Source organism: Rhinoderma darwinii, chromosome 4 (assembly GCF_050947455.1).
Source record: "Rhinoderma darwinii isolate aRhiDar2 chromosome 4, aRhiDar2.hap1, whole genome shotgun sequence".
Classification (NCBI taxonomy): domain Eukaryota; kingdom Metazoa; phylum Chordata; class Amphibia; order Anura; family Rhinodermatidae; genus Rhinoderma; species Rhinoderma darwinii.
Window position 1 is genome coordinate 161,931,405 of NC_134690.1, and position 12,208 is coordinate 161,943,612.

At 40.9% G+C, this 12,208-nt stretch overlaps 1 protein-coding gene across 1 annotated transcript in view; it reads right to left on the reverse strand.

Moving 5' to 3' along the window:
- Nucleotides 1-577: 577 nt before the first annotated feature.
- The window catches only part of LOC142759528 (lipoma-preferred partner homolog), a 206,891-nt gene continuing 195,260 nt past the window's right edge, over nucleotides 578-12,208 (reverse strand). The window contains exons 7-9 of the mRNA XM_075861791.1: nucleotides 8,397-8,575; nucleotides 3,366-3,486; nucleotides 578-3,278 (exon numbers count right to left, since the gene is read on the reverse strand). Coding sequence (XP_075717906.1) covers nucleotides 3,150-3,278; nucleotides 3,366-3,486; nucleotides 8,397-8,575 — 429 coding nt within the window. The 3' untranslated portion in view covers nucleotides 578-3,149. The remainder of the gene's footprint in view (nucleotides 3,279-3,365; nucleotides 3,487-8,396; nucleotides 8,576-12,208) is intronic.

Here is a 12,208-nt window from a genome sequence, read left to right on the forward strand (position 1 = left end):
ATAGCAGTAGACCTGGATCTACCAGACATAACTTCTTTCTTACTTATTTATTGTACAGCTAGCAATAAAGACTCATGTAATGCAATATAGTAGGATCTTCACACCATTGCTTAGTCCTGCTGCTGCGCTAGGTAAAAAGTAAAGTCACAGGTAAAATGGTTTGCAGCATGACACAAGAATCCACAGTTACACATACAGAATATATATATATATATATATATATATATATATATATATATATATATATATAAATATAAATATATAAAAACAAAAAAAAGATGTCCGATATTTGTCTAGGCAACAATGGAAAGATACACTCACATACTTAACAGGGATTAGGGAGCCAAGACCTGCAGCCACCACGTGGTTCAAAGTCAAAAACAGAATAAAAATATGGCAATATGCGTAGTTCTAAGGCTACCGGATATTGGCACATGGCTCAAACATTTGTGTAAACTTTTCTTCAGGAGAACGTCAGATAGAAGGTACAGTACCTGTTCAGCAGCTATAGGATGGGTACATTTTATGCATTGAACAATTCAGCAGTTGATCTGGATATTCTTTTAGTAAAAGACTATTACAGTTTCAACAAATAAAGTTTATTCATTGTGTAATGAAAAGTTATACAATTTTCGATTATACTTTCTGTATCAAATCATCTCTGCTTGCAGTCCGGAAAACAACATTGTTCAATTCTAGTGGATACAAATCGGTCCTGGTCACGTGCAGGTCTCGTTACATATATAAGACAGTTTTGATAACGGTACTGTAACAAGCCATGCACCAGTGTGAACAGGATTGCTACATAATCAGGACAGATTTCTATTCACTGGCAGTAACCAATTAAAGGTCCTGCGCAATACCTGCAAGCAGAGATCTTGAAACCATAATACTAGTTGAAGATCAATGTTGGGTTTAATTTAATGAATATATTTCTTTAAACACAGGTTTCCTTTGTCTTTACTAAATATTAAGACAGCCCTCAAAAAATGGGGAACACCTTTGCACTAAGGCCATAAAGTTGTGGGATTTTCTTTTTGTAGCAGCTACATTCAGCTGATGACTGAGGCGGCACTACTTTAGATATTGGCTTGGCCTACAAAATGTCTGCCCCTAACTATGTGTAGATAACAAATAATGTAGATAACCAAATCATGCTAAAATTGGTGTATTGGTTAAGGATAACTAGATTTTCAATAGAAAAAGACTAGATTTTTCCTCTGATGAGCCATGTTATATATGAAAATAGGTCCTGTCTGTATGATGAAATGTGCTAACATTTTAGTGTGAATCCATACACACACCAAATAGGAGGCAGATGAACCAGACGTAGAGGTCTGAAGACAATACAGCGATCACAGTTTAATACCTTATTACAAAAACCACTACAACACTTAAAACGTTCAGTATGGCAGCTCTGAGAACATTGGACAGGTTTACAGTAATTCTTTGGAAACCCTAATCTAGTCAAGACCTAGAAAGAATGACATAACAAAAACGCTCACTGTGGTGTATCCAAATAGGAATCGTGAGCACCAGATTAGATCAAGGCGTGCTAATTTAGGAATGGGTTCCACCTAGATCCACCATAAGAGTCAACATCCAAGAAAGGTCAAAGGCATCGCCAGGTACGGTCAATTTCTTGGTTCTTTATTATGGAGCGCAAAAGCTCATAACAACGTTTCAGGCCGCAGGTCTTCTTCAAGCTGCGGAAGGCCTGAGTGCCGAAAGAATTAGGAAATTTACCCGGCGGTGCCTTGGACCTTTCTAACATGGCACTTGCTCTCACCTGTATAACAGACAGTTTTCTCTTTTTTAATTGCACAAACACATTGACGTTTATGCAAATGTACCTATTCAAACATGTCTTTAAAAGGGACATTTCTACACATATAGGTTATACCTTGGGAAAAATAGATCACAGCTCTCCTCTACAAAAGGCACAATGAGTATATTGGCAAACACTTTATTCTCTTCTATAAAACGTAAGATACTGTATACAAAAAATATATATATTATAATTTTTGGAACCATAATGTACGTGCTTCTCATTTCCATAGTTTATACTTGCATGAGCTTACAGTATATGCTAAGGAATACAATATGATAAGGCAAAGTGACTTTAGGCACTTGTCTACCTTTTTAGGACGAAAATGTATACTAATAATGTGTGTCTGGAACAGAGCAAAGGAAGGACTATATTTAGTGTAGCCTCATTGGCAACTCCAAAGTGGGTCTGTAATATAAATGAAAGTTAAAGAGGGAGGATTGAGTAAAGCCCATCACATTCCGGTCATAATGCCCACCTATTGTATGGTAGACACTAAGGACCGACTGTAGGACTGGGCTTAGTATTGCACAGCATTCCTATTCTTCTATTCTAGATTCCCAAGCTGTGCTTCCTAAATAATGTCTCCTCTCCTCACAAAGCCTGAGTAATAGGACCTGGAAATAACGTTAAGGCACCTTGTTCGCTTTGCATATCCCTGGATCACAGTCATACCACTAATAGTTTTGCAGCATTCAGTTCTCAATTGCGCGACATACTTAACCTGGAAAAATGCTTTAGTGCTTGCAGATTCATAACCACGTACCACTGATTAAGCACATTTACAACAACCTATACCAGAAAATGCCATCACCAGCAGAAGCGGTGTGCTATATAGAGAAGCAAAGCCATATAAAAAGAGGAACCGAATGATCGGAAACAGCCTACATTGTGGAGAAATGTTCTCCCTCACAACAGCAGCAGATGTGCTTTGTAATATTGGCATAGTTCAGGTAAAAAACACAGCTCATAGGTATCCATCGCCAACAACTAGTAAAGATGATCACGTTCCTCTGCAGCAAAACACCTCCTGCTTTATTTAGTTATAGGTTACTAGTGCACCAACTGCAATAACCAGGAGTTAACATGCACAAAATACAAGACTTAACTTAGCGGCTGACGTTTTTAAATATTACGTGTAATGTAATGTATGAAGAGTGAGTGGAATAACTAGAAATGTGAGACCTGCTTCCAATGTGGCTGTGCAAGGAGTTGTACATTGTGTCAATATGAACCTGACCATAGAGGCAGCTGTTGACTTGAGAGGAGCAATGAAAAGCATTAAGGACGTTCCTAGCATTCAAGTAGAGGTGCGATTCATTCACAGGTCGGTGCTGGACTTGGCAGTAAGAGCCTGGATACGTGCAGCGTTGCAGGACTTGCAAAGGATGTGTCCATCTAGTGGGTAGCAGCCTTGATTTTCCCCTTCTGATAGAAGGCTTCCACAATCCTGTAGAGGAGATCACCCATATTAATATATCAAAACTGAATGTACACATGAAGAGAACGATCAGCATCTTCTCCTAGAAGAACGTACCTCACAGCGGTAACACTGAACATGGAAGTCACGATCCAATGCTACAATACGAACCGTTTCCTCCTGGCCAGGAGCAGGCATTATCGGTTCCCTACACACGGAACACCTCGGAGCAAATTTCCTAAAAAAGGAGGAAATTTTTTTTTTTTTTAAATTGCATCTCTCTGGTGTGGAGCTTTCCTTGTAAAAGAGGTTCTACAAATGTAAAGATCTACTAGGTAGAATAGATATGATTTATGACTTTCTGGACAAGTGTTCTACCCCATATAAATTAGGGCACTACGCTTATAGTATATATGACCTTTTAAACTACTCAGCATCATCCTGTCCATTATAATCCTTATTAAACTCTTCACTTGTCATTTTTTCAGTCAGTAAAGTGCTGTGATCATATTGGTGTGTATTTTATTATGACTGAATAGAAGGAATTATTTACGTAACTGTATCATCCTATTTGAAAAGTCTGGTCACTGGTGCAGCCCCTTAAAAAAAATTTGATTTCAGTGCCTAAAAGGCCGTTCCACTTTACACAGCACAACTTATTCTACCATAACAAAATATATGTGCTTTCAATTGGCTACAGCATAGAAAATAACACACACAAGATGCATCCCTTGAGATTTTAAGGCTTTAGGACATTTAAATAAAAAAGAGAGATCAAAGAAAGAAAGTCAGTCTTAGGAAATTCATATCAAGCTACCCAGGATTTAAACACACCACCCAGGGATTAAATGGATTAGGGGAGAAAAAAGTTTTCATTTCCCTGGCCACAAATAAAGATGTATTTCGCACTTATCCAAGAAACCGAACGCATAAATGAAGTAAAAAGAGCGCAGCAGAGACAGCTGGATTCTTAATTGTTTTATGAAAAAGAGTATGTATAATATTCTAGTAATAACGTTCTAGAACTTAGGGCCTGGTTTCTAAGAACCTTAAAGGGAACCTGTCACCAACATGTGATTCCTCCCCCCTAACGACGCATATAGTCCATAAGTGTAGAAAAAAAACCATGTACCTTCGATCCCAAATTGCGTGTAAAGGAGCACCTAAACCTCTACAATCAGTCCCCGAACTTTTCCGGCACCGTATGTTAATAAACAGAAACGAGTCTGCTGAGAGTTTTTCGTTAGAGTCCGGCGTTCTCATAATTTTCACAGTAAACCGCACCTCCTTTACCCGGATTGTCAGCCCGTGCCCCTGTCAATCCTGCACCTGCGCATTCAGGGTATTGTCCAGAAAATGCACAAAATCTAGCCTTCTACTTCCCTCTGGCTTCACTGTGTGACAGCGCATGCACCAGTCTTGCGGGATCCGAGGTGAAAGCATGTGAAGGTGTTACGCAAGCCCGGGAAATGCGTGGTCACACAGTCAAGCCAGAGGGGAGAATAGGGCTCCATTCTGCACATTTGCTGGACAATACACTGAATGCGCAGAATTTGGAGCAAGATTCGGAGGATGTCGGGGGCGGGTGCAGTTGTCAATCATCGGCATGGAGGCAAGATTACAGGATAGAGAGGACAGCCCTTTTACCAGTTAGTTTATTTCCTTCTTACTGGCTCTGAAAGATTCCTGTATAGTTACAATGCAGAACACTGGTTTATACTAGGGATGTCACGAAACCAGAATTTGGACTTAGATACCGATACTTCTTTTAGTATTGCGATCTCGATACCAAACCAATACTTTGCCAAAAGTAATAAAAACAAAAAGTTCTTCAGTTTTTTGATGTGAGGCGTGAGGTGCGATTATGAATTTTGAATATTCCTCACATTAATAGTAATTAAACCCATCATGTTTCTTAGTCATAATGAGTTAATGTGTAAGGTACATGATGGGGTTAATTATTATTAATGTGAGGCACATGGAGGTTAAATTAATCACACCTCGTGCCTCACAATAAGTGAAAGAAAGCAGGTAGACATACCCCAAAACACTTGCATCTGGGGCTCCACATGGGATTGACATTCAGGGGGTGAATACGTAAGCACATTAATCCCTTCACAACTGCCATGCGGCTATATACGTTCCAACTGTCGATGCCACGTGCAGTTGTCACGTATACAAACATCGGCAGCCTGGAACGGGGTTTATTGAGTGCAGTGCTGCTTCAGTGTGAGCAGCGCTGCACTCTCATGTCTGCCGGGGCTTTGGAAGCTCCGGAATACACCCCCCACTCTAGATAGCACCACACACAACCCCCTGTAGATAGCACTGCCTAAGCTCCTTCCAGTAGCTAAATCCCCTCACCTAGAGGTAACCCCTGACATCTCTCCATCCCCGCTGTAGATAGTGCCAAGCCCTTGCAGATAGCACCATACCCTCTGCAGATCGCAAACGTCCAGCTGTAGAAAGCGCCACCTAAACTCCCTCTAGGAGCGGAATCCCCAGTGTCAGATCGCTCTGGCCGGGGATTCTGCTTCTAGAGTGCATGACGTCACTGTCCGTTTGGACAATGTCATTAAAGGCTCTCTCTAGCAGAGGAATCCCCAGCCAGAGCGCAGACGACGGCCTGGCAGGGTATTCTGCTTTTAAAGTTAGCCCCCGACGTCACTGTCCATACATGGACAGAGACATCAATGACTCTCTCTAGGAGCAGAAATCCATGGCCAGAGGGATTCCGCTTCTACAGGGAGCTACAGTGGTGTGATCTACAGGCAAGGGGTGCTATCCACGGGGAGGGTGGCGCCACCTACGGGGAGGGTGGCGCCACCTACGGGGAGGGTGGCGCCACCTACGGGGAGGGTGGCGCCACCTACAGGGGGGGTGGCACCATCTACAGGAGGGGGTGGCACCATCTACAGGGGGGGTGGCGCCATCTACAGGGGGGGTGGCGCCATCTACAGGGGGGGTGGCGCTATCTACGGAGGGTGTGATGCTATCAACAGGGGGGTGCGGCGCTAACTACATGGGCACTGTGTATGGCACTATGTGGGCACTATCTACAGACGGAACTGTGGCACTATGTGGGCACTGTGGCACTATCTACAGTGGTATTGCATCACTACCTACATGGGCACTGTGGTGTTTTCAGATTGCTTGTACAAAAAAAAAACCTAACAAATAAAATTCATCGATTTCTTTAACGCTAATGAAAAACAGATGGCAAATGGTGGTTGAAAACGGTCAGACGGCCGGGAAATGGATTTAAATTTTGAGACACACGGATGCAAAATTTATTAAAAATGGAGTTGATCAGTTACTAAATTCTCTTCATCTGTCAGTCTTTGCTAGAGACATGCTGGAGTCTTCTGGGGAGGGGTCACACATTAGGGGCCAGGTGCTCATGTGTAAGTTTTATCTATTTTGATTTAAACAAAAACCTCAGACAAAACATAAAAACGCCATATTTATATAAAAGTTTGAAATCTGGAAGTATATAAATAAATGACTAGTTGCACAGTATGGTTGGGTCAACAGATTTTTTTTAATGTACAGTTGTCTTCTCTCTGAACGCTTAAAGCAGTTAACAAGAGTACAACCACTTCGTACCTGCTCTCCCTCAAACTTCTGGCCGCAACCATTTCTTCCCTTTATTATTCTACAATATTTAATTTTTTGGGTAACATGGCATTGAATGTATTTAATGGTGACAAAAAATAAATAAATGTGTGTACATGGAGTAATATTGAAAGTTGTGAAGCTTACAGTCTGACAAGCTGCAGCAGTTCTGTTTCCAATGTGACATGAATGGAACATGTCCAACTTTGGCACAAAAGCAACTTGGTTCTATAGTGAAGCCATACTGTGCAGGCCTACTCATTAGGATTCATCCTCGTCATCCCAAGTACGAGCGATATGTCTGGCTTGTGTAAAAGCTTTGTTCCTCTCTGTGATGTCAGTTTGGCGAGATAGATTTCAGCAGCAGTCTAAAGTCATTTCTGTCAGAGCGCTCTAATTACATTTTCTCTTGAATTTGAAGACAAAGTTACGAGATATAAACTTACAGATGTCAGTTTTGATTTCCTGCAGTTATTGAGGGGTGTAATGTGCACTAACAGCCATAAGAATCCTAGGCCACAATACTTTTTGTCCATACATTGTAACACAGTGATGTACTAAAGCATTATGTGGATATTATTATTAGAAAGTGCTAATATATCCATTAAAAGTAATCAAATATGTCAATGTTATTTGTCACTTTAATACATGGCCAAAAACATTAAGGTCTTGGCCCATCAATACTATTTTTGGGGCACTCTGGCCAAATGCCGTCCTTGCCTTAAAAGGGAGTCTTGTCTACACGTTTTAGGCTAACAAATAGCTGGCACTGCTGGTTAGCGATAGGGTAAGGAAGATGTACATACTAGTAAGGTGGATCATAGGGCTTGCACCAGGGTAAAAAATTACTTTTATTCTGCTGTGCGCCGTTGGTGTGCGCTCCAACCACTCCCCATCCCCTCCGCAGTTGATTGAGGGATCTGCTAGTATATATAGTCATACAAGCAGAGCCAATCACACTGGTGAGGGGAGCGGTTGTAGCTCTAGATGTGGGACTATCCAACCTAATTAGCATATGGCGCACCTCAGAATAAAACGTTATTTTTTACCATGATGCGAGCCCTATGATCCATCTCACCGGTATGAACATATTCCTTTACCCGATCGCTAACTAGTGGTGCCAAAACGTTTGTTAGCCTAAAATATGCTGACATAAAAGAGTGGGAGAAGCCCTGCAACCTCGCAAAGCCCATAGGAATCTCCCAGACCACGCAGGGCCGTTCATTTTTTTTATTCACATATTGGAGTTATGTCTGACAACCCCTTTCTATGCGCTTCTGCTGCTAGAGACTCCAACACAAAAAAAAATATCAAGGCGGTTAAGAACCTTCAGAACCTTGCGTGTACTTTCCTTTTAATAATTTGATGTATATGTCAGTGGTATACCGCTGATGCTCAATACTTTAGCTTCGGAAAAAATGGGCATATTTATTTGGACAAGTGTTTCACAATATGTTAGAACGGTACTTAGGAATGAATAGTCCGAATTTTACCCCTGTGTTTCTATAATCTAGAGGAAACATAAAATCATACTTGTGGAAATCCTCGATGCAGTGAATGTGGCCAGACGCATCCACGGTGAAAGGAATGCCATCCAGACTGCGGAAACACACCACACAAATGAAGCACTGCGGGTGATAGGCTTTGCCGGTAGCTCTCAGGATCCTCTCCATGATCGGCTTGGCACAGACATTGCATTGCTCCAGCGTGCGCTGCAAAAGACAAACACCGCAAACTTTAATGACAGTGCAGTATCAATATTATTTGGCTGTAAATAAAGGTCACCAGGTATCAGAATCCTTATTTACTCAATGGCATACTGAAAGGTGCAAAAGACGACAGATCAGATTGTGACAAAACATGACATCCTGCTGACATACTGTTCTCCGAGCAGTGACCGGTTTAGACACGGCCGAGTTCATTGATAAACATTTTGGCTAACTATAGTAGGAGACGTTCATTACAAAAGCTTTCCTATAAATATTCTCTTTACACGAGCGGTTCAATAATGTTTACTTCTAGATGACAGACCCCAACCCCGGTACCAGTATAAAACGACTGGCTTGATGCAACTATCCTGAACCACGCAGGCCACATATTTTTATATACTGTTAGCAGGTAGCGGGTCGAGGTCTGTCCAACCTTGTCTCATGTTCTCTTACCTATTATCCCATAGATAGCAATTTTCTCTTTTTAACTTCATAACCTAGCATTTTATTTGCAAGAAAAAAGCAGCAGCCATCGATGGCAGATACCCAGACTGGGCATAGGCACTATTGACCAACAGCATTAAAAACAGTTGCCGTATTTCGCACTTCTTCCATTAAACCATTTCATCATTCCGCCATCTATAATTTACCATAGTGGATCATTTCAGATGAAAACTTCAGTTGTTTCGCGATTCAAGGGATGTAATTATACTGAACTTGGACAGATACCAACCTAAACATATGAAAAAGTCCCATAAGCTACCAAAATAGCCATCATTTTTAAATAGATTTTTTCCCTTAATAAATACCTTCCACTGGGATGACTTTTCGGAATCCTTGTTTCCTAACCAGAGTTTTATTTTTCAAGTTGAAAACTAGGACATTGTGTTGACACACACATTATACATAAAAGACACTTTATAGTGAAATCTATTTAAAACCAAATGAATTTTTTAAAACCAAGTAATAAGTATTTTCTCCATTTTGTCCTTGTTTTGTATAATAACTGCTTAAAGGGATATTACCATCATGACAAGTGACAGCATATCGTTAGAATATGCCACCATTTTATGATTGGTGGGGTTCTGACCACTGAACCCGCTGAATCACATGAAAGAAGGGGGCACTATTACAGTAGCATGCACAGCGGGTGGACAAGATTGTCACTGTGCAATAAAAATCTACATAGGAGCCATTGTTCTTAGCTAGCGCTGCCACTCCATTATAAAAATTGTTCAGGTTGCCAGTTGGCAAACCATGCCAGTTGTGCTACAGAAGAAATACAGAAGTATCAGAGCTGAACTTATCATTTAATGGTTTATTATATGTAGATTAACCTGCTGTCCCATGACAAATGGAGTTGTGTTAAATGACAAACTGAGCTTAACTACATCTTTTGATATACTATATATTATTTTGGATGCCTTTATGAGAAGCAAAACCTCAGAACTGCAAGACAGCGAGCGGAACAGGGTTTTATTTTAAAGTTATATCTCAGAAGCAAATAGTGATACTAGTACCTATGTCAGTTATGAAATTGTACTGATAGAGGGAATGGTCTATCATGGGAAGATGCCAAGCGGAATGTGAGCTGCCTCCCAGCTGTGAGGATCACATATGTAGTCAGACATCAGACTGACAGATCACCCCAGTGGCACGCCTTTTGTGCAATGATGACACCTCGGTCTTGTGCTGATGTACACAACACCCTTTAGTTCCATTTCAGCACAGAATGTACTTAAAACAATCTGCACAATCCATTATACATATAAAAAAACAAAAACCAACAACCACAAATCTACACTGCCCTTTTGAATGCAGAATTCCCACTGCCTATGACATCTTTTCCTTAGTCATAACAGAAGCTACAAGTGCACAAATATGAAATGGGCTGACAATATACAGATGTAGCAATCTAGAACTTGACCCCGATAAATGATGAAGTTATGACATAACACAACAAAAGTCATTAAAAAGCCATTGAAAAACTCAAGGTAAACTTTCTTGCCACAGTGTATTTAAAGAGGCTCTGTCACCAGATTTTGCAGCCCCTATCTGCTATTGCAGCAGATAGGCGCTGCAATGTAGATTACAGTAACGTTTTTATTTTTTAAAAACGAGCATTTTTGGCCAAGTTATGACCATTTTCGTATTTATGCAAATGAGGCTTGCAAAAGTACAACTGGGCGTGTTGAAAAGTAAAAGTACAACTGGGCGTGTATTATGTGCGTACATCGGGGCGTGTTTACTACTTTTACTAGCTGGGCGTTGTGCATAGAAGTATCAGCCACTTCTCTTCACAACGCCCAGCTTCTGGCAGTGCAGATCTGTGACGTCACTCACAGGTCCTGCATCGTGTCAGACGAGCGAGGACACATCGACACCAGAGGCTACAGATGATTCTGCAGCAGCATCGACGTTTGCAGGTAAGTCGATGTAGCTACTTACCTGCAAATGCTGATGCTGCTGCAGAATCAACTGTAGCCTCTGGTGTCGACACGATGCAGGACCTGTGAGTGACGTCACAGTGCTGCACTGCCAGAAGCTGGGCGTTCTGAAGAGAAGTGGATGATACTTCTCATCAGAAAGCCCAGCTAGTAAAAGTAGTAAACACGCCCCGATGTACGCACATAATACACGCCCAGTTGTACTTTTACTTTTCAACACGCCCAGTTGTACTTTTGCAAGCCTCATTTGCATAAATACGAAAATGGTCATAACTTGGCCAAAAATGCTAGTTTTTTAAAAATAAAAACGTTACTGTAATCTACATTGCAGCGCCTATCTGCTGCAATAGCAGATAGGGGCTGCAAAATCTGGTGACAGAGCCTCTTTAACGCGCAAGTGTCAAGTTAATGATTGCTGCATCTGTATGCACAACTAAATGCACATCAACATGTTACTTGTTACTGACATACGTAAAATTTAATTTTCCGTGATTTACGGATGTAGCCATCTTTCTCTGGACTCCGATAACTTGCTGTAGCGTGATATAGCCATTGAAAAGTCACGATAAATGATCTTGCCACTGTGTATTTAATGCCTTAAAAGTCAAGATAAAGACGGCTACATCTGTAGATAATGTAAAGTCTGTATTTAATGCGCTAAAAGTCAAGATAAATACTGCTATATCTTTATAGTGCATGTATATGTAATCTATACCAAATAATTCACTGTAAACCATATGTGTATGATCCACAACTATATGGATTATGGTTGCTGCCTCCAGCTATATGTATATGGATTTCTTACAATATATGTTCGTAGCTCTAGAAGGCATTTTCAAGATGGATATTGCAGACAGGATATAAAATGCTCTAGCTAGACCGAAGTATAAAAGTCTTCGAGAAGATCTGTAAGGCTTCTTTCAAACAACCGTTACTCTCCGTTTACCGCTGTTCCGTCAGAGGAAGAGGATCGAGATATTAAACAGAAAGCAACGGTTCCGTTAGAATTACCATTGATTTCAATGGTAATTTTTTTTCAGTTGCTTTTCGTTTGTCTCCGTTCGCTAGGTTTACTTGTTTTTTCACGGAAACCAAAGTTCTGCAGACTGCACTTTTGCTTCCGAAAAAAACCCAAACAACTGAAACCTAGCGAACGGAGACAAACGGAAAGCAACTGAAACAAAAGAAT